The sequence below is a fragment of the Aethalodelphis obliquidens genome, unplaced genomic scaffold, assembly GCF_003676395.1.
Source record: "Aethalodelphis obliquidens isolate GAN/ISIS:26980383/991018 unplaced genomic scaffold, ASM367639v1 scaffold109, whole genome shotgun sequence".
NCBI lineage: Eukaryota > Metazoa > Chordata > Mammalia > Artiodactyla > Delphinidae > Aethalodelphis > Aethalodelphis obliquidens.
Window position 1 is genome coordinate 2055857 of NW_020838053.1, and position 20256 is coordinate 2076112.

At 47.9% G+C, this 20256-nt stretch overlaps 1 protein-coding gene and 1 non-coding gene across 3 annotated transcripts in view; one reads left to right on the forward strand and one right to left on the reverse strand.

Moving 5' to 3' along the window:
• Positions 1–20256, reverse strand: part of LMX1A (LIM homeobox transcription factor 1 alpha) — a 150779-nt gene that overhangs the window by 3431 nt on the left and 127092 nt on the right. For both annotated transcript variants that reach the window (XM_027096852.1, XM_027096853.1), the window contains exons 5-8: positions 7313–7485; positions 4340–4417; positions 2824–2893; positions 707–877 (exon numbers count right to left, since the gene is read on the reverse strand). In XM_027096852.1, the coding sequence (XP_026952653.1) occupies positions 707–877; positions 2824–2893; positions 4340–4417; positions 7313–7485 (492 nt within the window). The remainder of the gene's footprint in view (positions 1–706; positions 878–2823; positions 2894–4339; positions 4418–7312; positions 7486–20256) is intronic.
• Positions 13509–13638, forward strand: LOC113614977 (small nucleolar RNA SNORA33). The gene has a single exon (XR_003430802.1). It is a non-coding gene; the product is annotated as a small nucleolar RNA SNORA33 (small nucleolar RNA).

Genomic DNA, 20256 nt, shown 5'->3' on the forward strand with positions numbered 1-20256 from the left:
TGAGATTGAACTTCAGCCTTCCACTCCAGAGCTTGCCCATCCCATCAGGGTGCCCAGGCCCCAGCTTCTGTACATCAGCTTAAGCAGCAAACTGGGAAAATGGGGGAGTCTCAGCTGTCCCCATTCCCTGTGTTTAAAGCAGCTCTGTTTTGGCTGGGGTGAGACCGGGAGGAGATGCTTTTCACTTCACAAGTCAGTTTATGTTTCAGGAATTACATTAGAACACCTACTAGTATCTATAATAGGAGAGTCCAATTCAAACATCTGTTTTCTGTGCTTTTCAATATATTTTTTTCTTATGTGAGAGTTCTCATAATTAAGGCCTCTGCCTATATCACTGCTGATAATGCTTATGAACATGTAAGTGTGGTACCTGGCATGAAATGAAAGACTTGGGAAGTTCAATCCCAACAAACAGGTCTACAATGAAAACACAACCTCCTATTCAAACTAACAAATAAGAAGCTTTGGGGAAAAAAAGAAGCTTTGAAAAGGAGAATAAATGGAAGCGTGACTAATGTGTACGTGTGCTGGTCTTTCTTCTGGAGCCATCAGTTGGGTGATTCTAGCAGTATTTTGTGGGACACTCCTTCTGCTTTGGAACTTTAATGAGCATCTAGGAACTGTGTAGAGGTGTCTGGGAGGGGATGAAAAACTCACGCGAGCAAGTTGTGTGAGGTCCCTGCACGGCTTGAGTCCCTCTTACCATAGGGGTGCATGTGGTCTCCAGGCATCTGGGGTGGGGTGAGACCCTGTCGGAAGGGATCTGAGCTGTAGACGCTCTGCTCGATGGCCAGGAGCTGCTGTGGGGTGGGCAGAGCGGTGTAGGGGTTCATGATCCCTTCCATCCCAGTGCTCCCGCCACCATTTGTCTGAGCTGTGGGACAAAGAAGAAGACAGATGATTCTCCACGTGCAGCCCAGCATCACACACTGGGAGGGAGGGAGGGCCACAGAACAAGCTCTGAACTTCACATGCCCCACTGGCTTGTGACCACACAAGTTGTGTGACCGTGGCTACATCATTCTACTTCCTGGATCTTGGTTTCCTCATTTATAGAACGGAAGGGTTGAGGTGACATCAGTGGCTCCCAGTCTGTGCCCTACCAAGGGCCATCAGGGATTGCCTTGAAGGACAGGCATGGCGGGTGTTGTACTTGGAGAGCTTCCTTGAACTCCATCACTAAAACAAAGGCGTTTGATGCTACACACAGGCTTGGCAGCCAATGGAGTGGATGCATCTAAAGAGCCTTCCAGCATTACCCCACTAGGAGTCCGTCCGTCAAGTGGGGTTCACGACACCGGCCCAGCGGACCTCGTGTAGCTGATACAAAGACTCCATGAGATCGTGTGTATGTGCTTTGGAATGACAACGCGCTACACTCGTGTACAGAATTTTATCAGAAAAGGAGGACTCTGTTCCTGCCTCCACATCCTGCTGTGGTTCTCTGAACACAGTGCCATTAACTCTCAGGGACTCGATCTGCCACCTTCTTAAGTCTACCCTAGGAGCTGCCCATAGAATTCTTCAAAGTTCCAAGCACTAGGAGTCTGTGTTCTCATAATGCCTTGATGAGTTCTCCTCCCTTTGAGCGTGTTGACCTACATGGAGTCAACTTCCATGGCTCTTCCTAAAGCCCTCTGACACCTGTGACCCTCTCTGAGGTGCACAGTGCTGTGTGATAGGACTAGCAGGCCCCATTACCCTACCCTAGGGATGTGAGCCTGAGGTGCAAAGAGACAGAAAGACAGGTCCCAGATCTCCAAACAGCACTGGGAGGTGGAACTGGGGCAGATTCAGGTCTTCTGACCAGCTCGCGGCTCCACCCCGCCCCAGGGCCCATGCCCTTGCTTCACTTCTCTCCCAGAGCATCTATCTTGCCATTAAGATACTGTCTGGCCTAGAAGGTCAAAAGCAAAAAGAACTCTTGACTGCAAGAGTCAAATTCTCGTTGGAGCCTAGCCCAGGTATCAAGCACAGGTGAGGTCCGTGCAAGGACAAGGGGCTCTGTTTAGAGGTCAGACAACCAATGTCACATTCCACGGCCTTCCAAGTGTGGTCCAAGGCTGGCAGCAATGAGAGCTTGCTTGTTAAACACGCAGACTCTCTGGGCCCACCAAGACCTTAAGAATCAGAATCTACACATTACCAAATACCAGGTGATTTAGGTGCATGTTAAAGGGTGAGAATCCTTGCTCTAGGGTACAAAGAGACCACTCAGGAAACGCTGCTGGACAGCTGAGATGGGGAGGGGGCAGCGCATATCCCTTTAAGAATGACATTGTTCTAATATAGTTATTCTTGCTTTTTTTCTCTTAACTTCCTTGAAGGGTCCCCACAACCTGTCCCTCTTCACACCCTCCCCAGTCCCCACACCACCCCTATTAAAAACAACAACAACAAATGGAGGTAAGTGTGAGTTAAGGCAGCGTGGCCGAGCGGAACTCAGAATCAGAGAGACAGGTTCCAGCCCCAGTTCCATCTCTCATTGGTCTAGGACCGTGGTTGCCTGGAAGGAGGAGGGCCACGTGGGATGAGAAACTGGGCATGTCTCTGACCCTGTAGGTAAGCCTGACACAGTGCCCTGACACTGCAGCAGGGCCCGGGCAAAGGGGCTTTGCATGAGGGTAGGGCCACCTCCAATCCGCAGTTCTGGACCTGCAGAACCCTCTCACAGTTCTGATGGTTTGGTCCTCCCTGGAAGGTCCCATCTCCCAAGCAGGTGTGGACTGGGCTTCACGGAGCTCAGAAATGTCACTCCGAGAGCTGGGTGGTTGGAGGCGCCTGGCAGGAGAGGCCTGGCCGGGAGAGGCTCCAGCTTACCGGAGCTCAGCCTCTGGGTGTTCTGTTGATCTTGCTGTTGCTGCTGCTGCCGCCGGGCCAGCTTCTTCATCTGATGAGGGGAGGACCACAGGATTAGAAGTCAGGGGGCCTGCAGCAGGTTCCTGCGGCTAGGCCAGGGGGAAATGGCTCGTGGGTAAAGCAGAGGGACCCCTTCCCCTGCTTTTACTCAGGAAAGGAGCCACACTTCAGGAACAGCGCCTGGAGCCCGCCCGATGCACGGTGGCTGAGGGCTTTTTACACCGCAGCCGTGGAAAGACAGCTGGCTGGGAAGCAACAGTGTGGCTGGTCTTAGCAGGAAGGGGGATTTCCTCTCAGTGCTTATGTTGTGACAGTTTTATGTGAGGGGATGTAGGGTCTTCAGCCCAGCTTAGATGTGCAGCAAGGGCCTGCTGACAGGGTATGATTTGGGATGAGGCTGGTCCCCCTAGTCCCCTATCTGCTGGTCCTTGTGCCAGAGACTCCTACCAGGAGATGCACGCCTCTAGGTAAGGAGCTTGACTCCCAAAGCAACCTGTTAACACACAGACTTCCCAGAAGGAACAATGTAACCCAATGTTTCTCAAACATTGGAACATTAGGGTTCCATGAGACATTAGCATACATTTTGAGTGAGTGTGTGTGTGTGTGTGTGTGTGTGTGTGTGTGTGTGTGTGTGTGTAGGGAACACTAGATTATTTTAAATCTAGTGTTGTTGTTTTTTTTTTAAATTCTTTACTGTGAGATTTCTCAGACCTTCAAATATGCTCTCTGCTTATGAATCCATAGGCTATAGGTCCTCTCAAACCTACGGAACCATGAAATCCTCTCATAGAAAGGACCATGGACTACACACCAGCAGCCCTGGTGTGAGGAATTCAGTGAGGGAAATGATATCTTAACCAATCATTTCACCCACTAAAGATCAGGGCTGTAGAGAACTGGGTCACTAACTCATGCACGTACACAGGTAGGAAAATAAATAAGTAAAGGTCTAAAATAAGTAAAAGACCACGGCAGGGGGATGCAGACCTTGGTAGGATCCAGCAGACAACAGAATGGTTCGGGCCTATATCAGGGAAGGGTGGGGCACTGGGAAAGGTGAGTCAGGGCGTCCATTCCATGCGCCATAATGTTGTCTTAGGCCTATCATGTGGGTGCTATGTAGATTTCCCTCTGAAACTTCAAAGGAACTCTGGTATCTGTGTTAAATGAATGGGAATTAAAGAACCTGCTTTTACCAAAAGACACAGAAAGGCATTTCTTCATGCAGATGGCTGTCCAGATTCACAGTCACAGCCACTAGGAAAATAAAGGCCATCTCACTAAAACAACTGCCCCGTCTCTCCCCCTTCTGCAGGGCTGCTATAGCTGAAATGACTGCTGAGCACAAAATTTCTGAATCAAGAGAACTATTCTATCCAATGAGTTGAGGTTAGAAAACCTGCTGGCAAAAACAATGTCCTACTATTGTTTCAGGAAACCGGCCCCACAGAGACAGAAGTAAGAAGCAGATTACCTTAGCTCTCTGGTTCTGGAACCACACCTGAACGACACGGACGCTCAGCCCTGTCTCTGCAGCCAGAGTCTCCCTCACCTTGAGAAAATGGAACGTTAGAAATATAGAAACATTGGCACCTCAGAGTAGAAAGCAGAACGTTCCCTACATGGTGCACGGGGAGGCCAACAGGCTGCATCTTCCGTAGGAGCTGGCGAGTGTTCAGTGTTCAGCGAAATCCCAAACACAAGAACATTGCTCTCCTTCAGGCGGACAGAAGGTCCTTACCCAGGTAAATGAAGAGAAGAATAAGCATTAATTTTGATGTGCATTCCAAGAGGTGTTCCTGGGTTTCTCTTCCTCTGGAAACTAGGCCTTCAGGTGGTTCTTAGATATTAGCAAAATCTATTGCTGTGTTTTTAGCTGTATGCCAGGCATATGCATTAACCTACTTAAGGAGAACTGAGGGTGAAAATGACTTTGCAAAAACAAATGGTTCTCTCTTGCTCTCTTCTCCTGTCTAAATTCACTGACTTAAATTTTTGGTTTTGTCCCTCATAGCTTTAGGTCACTTTGGGTGTTTCATGAATATTCATATTCACTGTGAGCCTTGCCCGAAGGAAGTAAGTCAAGAGCCATCTGGGATCCGACAGAGCAAGAGAGACAGTGCTGATGCGGGGACATGTCCTGGGACTGTGAAGAGACAGGACCATCAGCGTCCCTATTATGAAGACTTGTGTTTCAACATCTGCCCTCTATACAGGCATTTGGTGAGGGGCTGGCAGAGTGGCTAGAAGGGAAGGGGGAAGAAGCACAGATTTCCCAAGAGTGGTCCTGAGAGACACCGCCCCCTCTTGGTTAGATTCTGAGGAGATGAGATGGGAGGAGCTCCTTGAATAAACACAGAAGTCGAGCAAGCTGGAGGCCTTGGGAAGTGCTCATCTTTATCATGCCACTGGGGGTGAGGCTTAGAAGCAGGATAATTAGAGAAGATTTTACAGGCACATCCTTCTGCAACGCCAACTGAAACAGCAGTATGCCCAGGGGCCCACGTCCACCTGCTGAAACCCTATCCACCCTTCAGAGGCCCAGCTCAAAACCCACCTGTTCCACAAAGCCTTGCCTGACCCCCCAGACAGAGGCGGCCTTTCTCTTCTGGCAGCTCCTGGCTGCCCCTCTGTTCTGGTCCTCAGAGCGTTCTCCCCAGTGTTCCAGTGTACACATCTCCTCCCCTCTGGTGGCCTAGACGCTGCCCGGGAACAAGCACTGGGCACAGGCCATACAGAGGCTAGGAGTCCAGTACATGTAGAACAAGTAAACCAACGAGGAAGTGGGAACTGGTCCTTGCGCAGGTCTACCTTGGAGCTGTTGCCACTTTCTACCAGCTCTTCTCCCAGAGCTTAGAGGGCGGTGAGGGCAGGGAAGGGAAGTCTTCTGCAGGTGGGAGAACTTTTTTCAAAAGGCAGAAGTGGTGGGAGACTGTATTATCGTTCCTTCCCGCCCCTCCTCCATGGAGGGGTGTACGCCTCCCCCTGTACTCACAGTGGCTTAGCCACATGACTTGCTTTGGCCCATGGAATGTAAGTGGATGTGAAGTTGGTGATATTCAAGGAGAGCCATTCAGTGGGACTGCCCACTGTGACTTGGCCTCTTGCTTTCTGCCGTCGTCATGAGACCCGTGTGCCCCAGGTGGCCACTGCCCTGGACTCTTTAATGAGAGACCGGTGGGGCAGGCCTGAACCTGAGCCCAGCTGGGTCACAGCCAACCCACAGCCCAGGGGCAGGAGATAAATGTTTGCCGGGAGACGCTAAGATTTTGTTTGTTATTGCAGCAAAAGCCCATTCATACAGAGAGGGAGGCGTGCTAAGGGATGGGATGCTAGGGACGGATGCTAAGAAATTTAAAATGTCTTTCTTCTATGAATTTCAATTCAATTTCAAGAAAGCTTTCTTTTCTTATTTTTATTGCATAAAAGACAGTACCCAGCATACGGCAGGGAGTCCATAAATGGTGGGTACTTAATAAGCGGACACAGTTATTTGTGGCAGAGACTACTAATTGTGTCCAATATCCATTCTCTCCTTCCTCCTCTTAGCAATGTTATCCCCAAGTTTTAGCAAGGCACACGGACACCCAGATAGACTCATTTCCCAAGTCCCCTTGCAAGAGGTACAACCTCAGGATTAAACCCTAGCCAACACACATGAGTGAACGTGATGCAAAAAATCCCAGGGTATGTCCCTAAAAGGGCAGCTGCTTGCCCCGACTTTCTCTTTCTCCACCATGGTGGCTGGAAGAAATGGTGACACCTGGAGCAGCCCCTTGGACCCATGGGATGGATAACAGAGCTTCTCGGCCAGTCTTGGATTGCTTATCTCTGGACTGTGATGTAAGAAAGACATACACTCCTATCTCATTAAGTCACTGTATTATTATTATTTTTTTACATAACTGTTCACAGCAGCCCTATCTGTAACAGCCCCGAGCTGGAAACAACTCACATGCCCATCAACAGGTGAATGGTCAAACATCCATGGAATACTATGCAACAACAAAAATGGATGAACCACAACACGGATGAATGTCACAATCACCACCTCAAGCAGAACAAACTGGACCGAAAAAGAATACATGCTACAAGCCACTGTATTTTTACTGTGTTGTAACATTTCGATCTATATCCCAACTGGAACCTCGTATTGTTATTCTCCCCATTGCTCTCCATGAAATGAAAGGTATGAGCAAGTAGCCAGTTGGAGTGGGTATGCATACCCAAAAGCACAGGGAGATTCCACCATGACCCCGGCCACAGCTGCAGTGATCCCTGGAGTCTCCAACCGGGCTCAAGGCCACATGCCCAGACTCTGTCTGAACAGCATCTCCCACCCTGACCCCCAGGCGCACAGTGACACCCCAGAGGAGTCCAGGGTGCACACAGAGAAGAGGAGCCTCGTCCCCTTTCCTCCCTTCTTCCCCCCTCCCCGCAACCATACCTTCCTGCACGGCTTGGAGGATACTTCAAACGAGGCCTTGAATGCTCTCCTCTGTTGGGTTGTCAAGATGGTTCTGGGACGTTTAGGGCGCTTATGGTCCTTGCCATCCTCAGTGGCTCCTTTCCCTGCCCCATGGGCTGACTTGCAAAGACTTTCTTCATCATCACTTTTGCCTGAAAGAAGCAGAAAATAACGTGTTGAGTCCCTTAAGGCCACTTCCTGGAGTTGTCTGTTATTCCATAACAAGACACTTGGGTCCACGTTCCAAGGATGACTTAAGACATGAATGCAACACCCTGTGTGATACTGATCCCAAAGCCCCCAGGAAGGGCTAAGGAAAAACTTCTAAAACGTGGAGACAGGAACCAGGAAGTCCACCATCACAGCTCCGGACTTTCTCTCAGGAGGCTCTCCTAGCTTCACGTTTACTAGTTGTGTGACCTTGGGCAAGTGACTTAACTCTCTGTGGCTCAATTTCCTTATCTGCAAAATTGAGATATAGGAGTACCTACTTCATTGGGGTTGTTGTGAGGATTAAATGAGTTTATCAAGAAGGCACTCAGAAGGCTGCTTAGCATATAATAAATGCCCAGTAAGTGTTGATGGTTAATATTTCTTAAATGTCATTTTTCAACTCTAGACCTGGATAAGTTATATATAACTTCCTAGATACTATGTCTGAAATTCTAGCCACTGCCAGGATGCAGAAAACAATACTGTTTAAAAGGACACAGAAGGCCAACATTAGACTATGTGCAGGTACAGATAACACAGACAGTTAGTCAAAACTGCCTGTCTATAAAATAAATAACTCTCTATTAAAGTGACTGTATTTATCTATATTTACCTGAATTATTTCAACTCTATAAGCAGTGATCAATACAAGCAGTAACTTGAAGGAAATAAAGCCTTCAGTATATATGACATTCTTTCCCAGGCTACCTCTTGTATCCCACAGACTTCACACTCCTAAGAAGGTGCTTCTAGGATCTGGGAAATACCCATGTGAGAGAGACTCCTTACTACTTTCAGCATTAAAAGCCATAGGCAGTTGTGTGCCCACATTACCCTAATGAGACCCTCATTTCTCTCTGGGTCTTTACAGAGCTCAGCTGCCCTCTTTCCTCCAGTAAAAACCTTTGTCCCGAGAGCTTCCCCAGCTCCAGTCCCCTGCTTCTGATCCCCTTCTGGACACTTCAAGAAATCCAAAATGGGCTTCCCTGGTGGCGCAGTGGTTGAGAGTCAGCCTGCCGATGCAGGGGACACAGGTTCGGGCCCCGGTCCGGGAGGATCCCACATGCCGCGGAGCGGCTGGGCCCGTGAGCCATGGCCGCTGGGCCTGCGCGTCCGGAGCCTGTGCTCCGCAACGGGAGAGGCCACAGCAGTGAGAGGCCCGCGTACCGCAAAAAAAAAAAAAAAAAAAAAAAAAAAAACAAATCCAAGATGAGGCGACCCACCGTGTGCGAGCTACGCATCCTTGTTCTTCATCCCGCCCTCCTCTGGAAAGATGCTCTTTGCATATAATGTTTTAGTTTAGACTTTAGTTGAGTTCTAATTTTTGGCTCTACCAGAGACAAAAAACCTTGTTTTATCTGAAAAAACAATGGCTAAGATTCTTTTCTCTATGAACTTTTAGGCATACAATTTGAACATGAAGGAAGATGAACCTCTGAGTTCCTTGAGGGCACAAGCCTTGCAATATAATTGAACAGGGTCTGACATAGGCAGACCTAGGTCTCCATCCAGCTCTATCCCTTGTTTTAAGTACAGCCCTGTGCAAGGGACATCCTGCACTGAGCCTGCACTGGAAACAAGAATACCCACCAGGGGGTGGCATAGGAGTAATGCTGCTGTGTGCAAAGCAACTAACACAGAGGCACAGAGGAGGCTCTTATTAGATGTTGTGGGAAGGATGTCTTTTCCCCTCTGCCTCACTCCCCTTGAGAGTACAAAAAAACCCACAAGATGAATGAAGAAGAGATTAAAGAAGAATCCTCCTGACAAGGAGTGGCCACTCTGGCATCTTCAATTCTTAGGCTGCTCTGTCCTTGATGGGAGTGGGGGGGATTCAGTAAGCTGATCTCAGTCAGACCTCCGTATTGAAGGGTATTTAGGATCTTTCTAGAAGGAGGTTTTCAGAATGGCAAGGAAAAAATAAGCATGTAAGAACTAAAAGCCTTAGGGAACTAAGAAGACCCCACAAGAGAAGAAAGGTAGAAAAAAGGAGGCCATTGACTATGCAGATTCATCCTTGCTGGGCCCTACCTCATGCTGCTCAGAGAACCCCCCACCCCCAGAGCCCAGTCTTTAGTGACATCAGTAATTCTCTCTGTTGGTGGATTCTTTGGGGTCAAAAGGATGCTCCTCTGGTACTGGTGATGCCTTCAGTAATATTTCTGAGGAAACGTGGCTGACATCCCATGCCAAGGATTGTGTAGATCTCCTGCAAGGCAGGTGATTACAAGGAACTGAGTCTAGAACAAATAAGTGAGAAGTCCAAAGCACAGAATTTACTTTAAAATGCAATTGTGGGCTTCCCTGGTGGCGCAGTGGTTGAGAGTCCGCTTGCCGACGCAGGGGATGCGGGTTCGTGCCCCGGTCCAGGAAGATCCCACATGCCGCGGAGCGACTGGGCCCGTGAGCCATGGCCGCTGAGCCTGCACGTCCGGAGGCTATGCTCCTCAACGGGAGAGGCCACAACGGTGAGAGGCCCACATACCGCAAAAAAAAAAGTGCAATTGTATCATCTTCAGAAACCACTTGTCTTATACCAGTTTTGTCCTTGAAATGGTATTTCTCATCGGAGAAAGTAACAGTGTTGTTGGAATTACATCAGATGATGCATGGAAGGGGTTCAGCGCTGTCTAGAGTGTGATAGATGTTTATTAAATCATCACCATCATCATCATCATTTCAAAAGAAGGCATCTTAATCTGAGACCCATGTTTTCTGTTATTAACAGTTGCACATTGATGGGGGTTGGAGTTAAGGTTTTACACTACAAGCGTTCATTCCTCTCTCTTTGCAGATATGACCCTAGCTCACACTAAGCGTTGGTATTATAGAAAGTGTGTGTGTGAGTGCTTGTGGGAAAGAAGGGGGGGTGGTAGTCGGGGGGCTGGTTCCAGAAGGAAGATGTGATTGCTGAAGTTTGGTCGGAGCCCTAGAAGTGGATGGCTGAGGTCCCTGATGTCTTCGTACTGTCTCTGGACTTACCCCAGCCTAAGATACATGCACATTCCCCAAGACCTGCTATCCCATCCTAGAACAGCAGAAAGGACCAGTGGGGGAAAGAGCCATCTCCTAGGGCAGCCCTTGGTGCCCATCTTGGGAGGATGTAAAGAACATCACAGGCGACTGCTCATTCATTCTCTCTACATCCCTGTGAGAAGAGACAAAAACATCTGTTTTCAGAAGAAGAGGGAGGGGCGGAAGTGGGAGCAGAGGGAGGACGAGATTAAGATTTGTCTCTGGAGTGTTTCTATCGTTTTTTGGGGTGCATTTTCTTCTTCTGATTCCTCCTTTTTGCTGTTCACTCTCTCTCTCTTCTGTCTGCTCAGGGCCCCATTTTGCCTTCCAAGAAGCACTAGATGCTCTAGACCAGGCATCTACAAACTTGTTTTGTAAAAGGCCAGAGAGTAAAATATTTCACTCTTTGCAGGCCTTATGGCCTCTAGTGCAACCACTCAACTCTGCCACTGTAGTACGAAAGCAGCCGCAGGCAGGACGAATAGGCATGGCTGGGCTCCAGTAAAACTCTATTTCACAAGCAGGCACCAGGCCGGATTTGGCCTGCATACCATAGTTTGCTGGCCCCTGCCCTAGACCTCTCCTGACCCGTCCTCCATCAAAACTTACGTATCCTGTGTTCCAGGCTTTCACGCTCTGACTCTGGGGCAGGAAGCACTGCTCATCTGCTACACTGAGTCAGGGATTAGCAGGGTCTGAAGTGTCCTCTCCCACAGTCAATAACACCTAGACATGGAATGCCTCCAACCAAACAGTCACCACTATGGAATTTCAGGTGTCCTGGCAGATCTGAGCAAGAGAAACTCTGAAGATAGAGGAATGGAAGGCCTTTGGGCATTTCCCAAAGTGCAGACAGATGTCACAACCCGGCTGCCAAGGGGAATGCAGACCATCGCTAACCGTCACCCAGCTTCGGTCTGCCGGGTCGTAAATATTACGAGCATAGCAGTGCCCTCTGACTCCCTCGGGGAACTTCCAGACTGTTCAGGGAGGCTCCCATCTCCTCGTTCGCCAGGGGCAGGGCTGCCTGACTCTGATGCCAACTTCTCCATGAAAGCAGGCAGTGCCTGAAATATACACTTACTGATTTGTCCAAGAGAAAGGAAAGTTCTAAACGAGCCAGGAGATTTCTCCCAGGGCCAGCAGGAGTACTGGAGAGCAGGAGATGCAGAAAAACCTTCCAACAGCAGAGACATCTCGGAAGCGGAAGGAGGGGCAGCCCCTCGGCATTGCCAGAGGCTCCCACACCCAGATGCAGGCCAGAGCGATCCCTCATAATTTAAGCTGACACCCCTCAGCGGAGATGAAAGGAACACCACTTGCTGTCTCCAGCAACAAATGTCAGCATCCCTGGAGGCCATTTAGACACAAACGCAGCATAAATCTGACTCCTAGAGGGAAAGTCCAGAGATTAAGTCTCCACCCACAGCCTACCAGGGTGAAATGAATTTGCTTGGCACAAAGTTGGAACATGTTTCTCAGGGCCTTTCTTTCCCATCTCTCGTAAAAAAAAAAATCTGGAATGGCTCGGGGGCTGTTGCTTCCCGCTTGCCTGGTCCCCCCACTCATTTATGACATAAGCAATGGCAGATGAAAGACCCAGCCATGGTTTATGGCCCCGAGACAGGCCGTACTACCTGTGGGGCCTCACAGATTCATTTCAGGTTGTTGGAAAAATCCCAACAGCTCATAAACAGGGCAAGAGATATCAGAGCTTGGCCCAGGAGGCGACGGTGAAGGAGGAGGGCCAGAGACCCTCGTGCTAGGAAAGGGAGAGGCAGGAACAGGCCTCACATGCTTCCCACGTGATGGGCCTCATAAATGTCCTTCAGGCCGGGGGAGTAAGAGGAAGGGTCTGGGACTTGTGGTGGGTGGAGGGGGGAGGGAAAGAAGTAAGGGAGGAATTTATGAAGACAGAATATGTAGGAAACTATTTCAGTCGCTGCCCTGCACTGAATGGATCAGAATTCCATTCTCCCGGAGCATAACTGGATGCAAGGCAGCATTTCACATTCAAGAGGCAGTAGGTAAAGTTCCCTAGAATAGCAAAGTCCCTGCAGCTACTGTTTTGAGACTGCCTCACACAGAGTTCTTCAAGGAGGTCTCAGCTCAGACCCAAATCAAGTTCCCGGAAAAGACTTGCCTTGCACCTTGTTCGCGTAATCATCCGCTCAGTAAGCATTTATCGTGGGCTCGTGTATCACGCACTGAACAAGGACAGTTCTGGGCTACAGAGATGATTAAGACTTGTCCTCTGTTCTCACAGATCCCAGATTAATAGGGGAGAAGGCTACAATGCCAAAATAATAGCTCTGCTTAGAGGACTTGGAGGAGGGAACTGGGAAGGTGACACAGTACAGGTGTCACTCGAGGTGAAAGTGAATGACAATGAACAGAAGTTGCCAGGCAGGAAAGGGCAGAGAGGGCGTTTTAGGTCCAGAGAGAACTTCTAACGGCATGGGAGCAAGACCTTGACCCGGGAAGCGAGGCTCATCCGATAGATGAGGTACATCCAATAGTACCTTGCATGTCATTAGGTACTCAGCACCCTGCACTGCATCACAAGGGGATGAGTGAGATCTGAGATGACCCCTTGCTCTCAAGGAACAGAAAACTGTGTTAGAGTTAGCACGTGTGAAACAATAAATATAAAATAGTATTTGGTTATGCTCTTTAGGCACGGTATATATAGACGGGGAAAGGGGGGTAGGGATAAATTAGGAGTTAGGGATTAGCAGATACGCACTACTATATATAAAAGAGATAAACAACAAGGTCTTACTATATGGCACAAAGAACTATATATTCAATATCTTGTAATAACCTACAATGGAAATGAATCTGTAGAAGTATATATATATATATAACACTGAATCACTTTGCTATACACCTGAAACTAACACAACATTGTAAATCAACTATACTTCAATTTAAAAATGTAGGCATAAAGCCAGCCAATGAATCTGCTTACCTGAATGTGTTTCTGCAGAAATTTAGAAAATGCTGGCAATAGGAAAGCCGTGTTACGAGCCTTAAAGACACTGAAGTCTTTAAGGTCCCTGAAAATGGCTACAAGACAAAAAAAAAAAAAAAAAGTAGGCATATAGGAAAGAGAGGTGTCAAAGTGCCAGAGGAGCTAGTAAAGGCAGGAGCCTAAATGCAAGGGAGGAGGGAGGTATGGATCTGGAAAAGCAGAGGGTAGAGGGCAGGGGTTCTGAGAATGGCTCAGCCTTGAACTGGAGAAAAGGGGAGAGAATGGGCATGAGGGAGACCCCAAGGCCCTGGCAGAGGGTGCACTTCTAAGGGGAGAAGAAATGCAGGGTGGAGAGGCCACGTGGAGCTTACTCCAGGGGTCCTGATGTTCCAGAGCCGATGTTGTTAGCAATGGTGAGACATGGGGGAGTTCTGTGTCTGGAGCTACACAGGAAAATTGTGGACCCAGAGCGCAGGGCACCATGGACCGGGAAAGCACAGACACCAGCTGCTAGACTGCTGTGTCCATGTGTGGGTGACACCACCAGGCCACCAGGTCCACTTTGCAGACTGGGGTGAGGGAGTCTCTCAGGTCTCAGCGCTAGACAAGGGCCCTGAAAAAGAAGAAGCAAATGCCCACATCCCAACCACCAGCTGTGTGCCAGGCCCCGTGTCCAGGGTAAACATTTCATCTCATCTCTGTGGCAACACAGCATGGCAGGCACTGGCGGAACTCCTCTCCTACCTAAGGAATAAACACAGTCTCAGAGAGTTTCAGGAACCTCCCCCAACACACAGGGCCTAGGTGGGATGGCCAGGTTTCACACAAAGCTTCTCTGCTTCCAAGCCCAGGCCTGAGACACTCCTACAGGGAGCAGAGAAACAGGCTTTTTAACCAGCAAACCAGGCATAAGCAAATGACAGTCACCTGTGCACGTCCCAGCCCAAGAGTGGAGGCAATCTAGATGCTAGGTTGCCAAAGACCACGAAAAGATCACTCTTTATATCCAAAGAACATATGGAGTGGTGGAAAGTAACTTTAGCCATGAAATACGAGACTTGGACCCTAGTTCTAATTTTGCTACTAAGCTGTATACCCCTAAATGAAATTCCTCACGTTTCTGAGACTCAATTCCTTCATCTACAAGATGAAATAAAAAGCCCTTTCCCTTAGCTAATAGTTGACTGGGCTTCTTCACTTTACAATTGCATTATTTCATTGTTTCTATTCGAACAGTAGGAGGCAGGAAATGTGTTATTATGCAACCCCCCCTTTTTTTTTTTACCACAGATGAGAGATGAGTCAACCAGGCCCCACGGACGTGGGTGATGTTTGCCCAAGGGCACACAGCTGGGATGCTCCGTCTTCCACTCCCACTTCCCCTCTCCTGCCTAAGCTGCCTCTGGGGTTGCTGGATCTGAAGATCCAAGGATACCTGTGACTTGCAGAACATCAGGTGAGGCCCAACGGCAGGCAGCATCACTGTTATTAAAGAGTGAGGAAAGAAAAGGGAAGGCTTTCTGAGGGGTACGGATCATCCACTCACACTCTTGAGCTCCTGCTGGAAAAGCCATTCTTTTCAGTCCAAAAGGGACAGAGCTTAGTTTAAATCCAGGTTCCCCCCACTCCTACCCACCCTCCCCAGGCACCCCCTGCCACTGCGACCCCACTCAGGGACAGGGCACTAGGCATTTCAAGAGCAGGGCAGACAGAAGCCGAGCTGCTCTCCTGAGTCAGGCTGTGGGTAAAGGGTCCCAAGAAAGACACCTTTGTTCAGCGATGCCCACTGTGGATGGAGACTCCTGTGCCAGGCAGAGGGAGGGGAAGGCAGGTCAGAGCAAGGGCATCCAGCTTCGACATCCAGGCAGCCCCTCGAGGGGAGCTGGGTCTTCACTCTGGAAGTGCTGGCGCCTGCCACAGCCTGGACCCCTGTCCTTTTGCTTTTCTCTGCTGGCTGGTGCTCCTGAAAGGGAAACCTTGTGCCTGGGAGGTTTGTAGGGAAAAGAGACAGTATTGGTACTGACTGGTGGAATTACTGTGAATTTGCATCAGTTTGGGGTCTTTTCGCATTCAAAAAGGATTTGTGCTGGCATCTACCGTGCCTCACTCCCTCCCCCCTTCTACACAGACACACACACTCTGCATCTTTTCTTCTCTTAGTTTTTCCGTCTCTTTCTCCTCCCCTTCCTAAGGAAAACGTGGCCACGTGCAACCCAAACTGCTAAGCAGAGGTGTACATGCTCAAAGCACCTATGCATAGATAGCTTTGTCATATACTGGAAATCCTGGTAATCGAGATATCAGCAGACACCTCTACCCCTACATCACTGTATTCCAATCAAGCATGGATGCATATACTAAATAAAAACCATAACTTGTTCGTTTGGATTCGGCCAGCCCCAGAGAAGGAGACTGGGAATCTCATAACAAGATGAATCAGACGTTCGGGGCTCTGCTCTCAGGCTCAATAAAAGCTCATTAATCCGCCAGCCCGATGGTTCACTAGGCACGGGTGTGACATGCATGACATTATATTCAGTTCATATTAATGAGGTTGGAGTGTGTTTGCTCCGATTTACGAACTGACTTAAGTGGATCAATACCATATCTCTTTGGAATAGTCCAATTTTGCTGCATTAATCACTAGTCTTCAGGAGGCTAAAATGATCTGGGATGGGAGACAAAGGGTTAATTTTCTTTCCCAAGTAAAAAAGACCCAAACGAACAATCTTCTAGGTCAGCAGCAGTCCCCAGCCTTTTTGGCATCACGGACCAGTTTCGGGGAAGACAACTTTTGCACGGACGGGGCGGGGGTGGGGGGTGGGGGGAGTGTGTTGGGGGGAGGGCAGGATGGTTCAGGCGGTATGAGCGACGGGGAGTGGCAGACGGCTCCTTGCCCGCTCACCTCCTGCTGTGCAGCCTGGTTCTTAACAGGCCCCGGACCGGCCTGGGTCTTGGGGACCCCCTGCTCTAGGTTACTGCGGAGCTGGGGTGAATTGGCTCACACTCTAAATGTTACCACAGAAGTGAGTCCTCCCTGGACAAATTCACCTTGGACTTGACCACAGAGAGAATTTGCCCAGAGGACCACAGCTGATCTGAATGCCTGCCCCCTTGGTGGAGACGTCCTGGTTCTGCAGGCCCTCTGCTGGTTTGGAACGGCAGCCGAGGCCAATACCCAGCCAAGTCTGTGCCTTCAGACTCTAGACCATTCCACAAACTGCTGATAGGCTCAAAAGAGAAGGGAAAAGTGAAGTCAGACACCTAGTGAAGTCAGACACCTAGCCTCTGTTCTTATGTCCACCACTCACTCACCTGCTGTGTGACCTAACCTCTCTGAACCCCGCCTTCCTAATTTGTAAAATCAGGGGAATAAAGATCTGCCAAGCTACCCTGATAGGATTATGAACTCAATAGTAGGAGTAAGTAAAAGCACTTTGAAAAAATGTTGTAAAATAGCATAAAAATGTAAGATTTTTAAATATTTTTATTCTCATTATGCATCTTGAGTGCTCATGAACTTACTGTATGTTTCCACTGACTATGAAACTCACACTCCTCATACGGAACTCCTGTCATTCAACAACTACATCAGGAGTGTGCCTACTACGTACAGGCACCTTTCTAGACACAGGATAAGGAGTGAACAAGGTCCAGACAGCCTCTGCTCTCCTACCTCTAGCGGGAGAAGAGAGACAAGGAATAAAGAAACACATAATTTATTCTTTAACAACGTTAAATGCTAATAAAATAAAATCGAGCAATGTGTCAAAGAATGATTGGGGGCAGTGGGAGAAGCTTCTTTCGGTTCCATAATTCTGTACCACCAAGAAGATCCAAATCTATCTTCTCCTGAAGCCTCCGTCAACTCCTTCGCATGTCAATTTCTTCCCTTTCCACACACCTGGAGCACGTGTTTGTCTACCTCCACTGTTTTCATTACTCAAGTATATGCAAATTAGAAGACAATTTTATATGTTGCCTTACATTATTCTCCAACTATTTTAGCCAAAAACAATATTGCAAGTGCTAAGATTTTTTGAAAAAAAAAATTGCACTGGACTAATATAGAAATTCCGTTATGACGTACTCCCGGAGGCGCTACAGCAGAGTGGTTAAGAGCAGTGCTTTGGGCTTAAATATCAACATTTGTTCCATCACTTATTAGCTAGTAGTCTGGGCCAAGTTGCCTCTGCATTAAGTCTTGGTTTCCCATCTGTCAAATGGGGTTAATAGCACCTACCCAATAGGATAATTATAATAATGATATAGACAATTTATGTGCAGTATTTATGGCACTAAGCTCATGATAAGAACTTCACAAATGCTGGCTAACTATCACCATTATAATTTTGTGTACCTTCTATATAACCAGAATAAGCTTCTAGAAAACAAAGATCAAATCTAAATCATCTTTGTATCCTCCACATACAACACCACGCCGAACACTCAGGAGATTAATAGTTTTGGTAGTCGGTGTCCAGTTAATACAGAATGAAGTGACGCACTGCACTAACAGGCATGCTGCAGAGTCTTCCCTGTGTTTCCACTTTTCACAGATTTGTCAATGCCAACCAACTTCCAGTGGTTACAGAAATTATTATAGAATTACAAGCTACTTCCATACTTGGGGCTCAGCTGGAATGAAATTTACTTCCCTTAAACTACAATCTGTATTTCTCTTTCATGTTGATATTGATTCCACTGATGGCCCAGTTTCATCAGTACCCATCCAGTTATGCTTCCACAAGGAGAACAGGAAAGTGAGCCATGAAAAAGAAACACCCAAAATACAATAACGAAGGATAGAAAGGGGAAGGAAGGAAACTAAAGAAAAGAAAATGGAAATGGGACAGAGGGAGGACAACGCTGTGGGGCAGGTACCATGCAATTTGTCCTCCCGCCATTCCTTAGGGGACCGGAAGGCACAGTCTCCAAGGGCAGCTGTGGGAAGGATGGGGCCCTAGGGCGGCAGGCCCTCAGCCCCTTCCAGCTGGGCTGTCTTTCCTAACTGAGAGAGCTTCAACAGACATTTCCATAGCCGTGATTCTTCACGGGTAAGAACACAGATTGAGTGAGGAAAACAAATATTTATCACAGGAAGAGCTTTCCCTAAATTAACTATCAACTGAGTATAACTGTGTGCAGTGAACTCCATTACAACAATTTGCAGAGTAGTTATGGTTATTACCCGTAAGTGAAGTTGTGTGTCCCAAGATGATTTTGATAGTGATGAAATCATTGCTAATAGCACCATCACGAATGCTTCGTGTAATTAGTTAGCCTTGAATTTCTTTTTTTTTTTTTTTTTAAAGAAGATGTTGGGGGTAGGAGTTTATTTATTTATTTTTGCTGTGTTGGGTCTTCGTTTCTGTGCCAGGGCTTTCTCTAGTTGTGGCAAGCGGGGGCCACTCTTCATCGCAGTGCGCGGGCCTCTCACTATCACGGCCTCTCTTGTTGCGGAGCACAGGCTCCAGACGCGGAGGCTCAGTAGTTGTGGCTTACGGGCCTAGTTGCTCCGTGGCCTGTGGGATCCTCCCAGACCAGGGCTCGAACCTGTGTCCCCTGCATTAGCAGGCAGATTCTCAACCACTGCGCCACCAGGGAAGCCCCAGCCTTGAATTTCTAACCCTAAAAACTCTTCTTTGCAATCCCGTCATTACTTGTAAAGTATGGAGTTTACTGTTGAAATGAGGATGGGAGGAAGAATACTGTTATTCTGAACCTAAGACCACTGGAATTCAAGTCTAAACTTGGTTCTCAAATCTGAGCACACCTCAGAATCATCTGGAAGGCTGGTTAGACGCAGACTGCTGGCTCCACACCCAGAGTCTCTGATTCAGTAGGTCTGGGATGGAGTCTGTGACTTTTCATTTCTAATGATTTCCCAGGTGATGCTGATACTTCTGGTCCAGGAATCACACTTTGAAAATCACTGATCTAGAACATTCCTCCTTACCCCTACCCCTACCCTTGCACGCATACACAGGGAGGTCTGGCAATCATAACACATTCTTACTTTCAGCTAACGGAGGCCTTCAAATCTTTTCAATTACTCCAAATCTTCAGAGTAATTCCTGCCAGTTTTGATAATTAGGGGAGAATAAAATTATGATTAAAAATGTTTCCCTCTTTAAAAATAATGGTGTGCGAGTGTAAACCAGAAGTTGCAAACTAGCTACTTCGGCCTTGACAGTGTTGGCCCTCAAAGTATTTTTGCTTTTAAGTTGTTACATGAATTGGCAACATTAAGAACGACCAGATATTCAAATAGGGAGTAGAAAAGTGGTTGCCAAGGGGCTGGGAGTGGGGGAAATAGGGTGAGCCCCGTAAAAGGGTAGAAACTTCCAGATGAATAAGGTTTGAGGATCTAACATATAACATGGTGACTAGAGTTAATAACACAGTATTTTATAACTGAAACTTGCTAAGAGAGTTAAACTTAATCGATCTCACTAAAACAAATTTAAAAAATAATAATGGTGCACACAGAGGAAAGGTGGGGTTGAGTGTGCAGTGACTTAAGGTTGACATGAGCAGGGACAGCCCTTGGTATGCGTCATCTTGAAGTACCCTACCATTTTTTGTAGGTTTGGGGACTACATTGGGGAAGAAGACAGATGAGACTCCTTCCTTTTGGGGAACCTACCTATCTTTGGGGAAAACATATCAAATCAGAATGAACTAGATCATTCCAGAATTTAAATAGTGAAAAGTAATG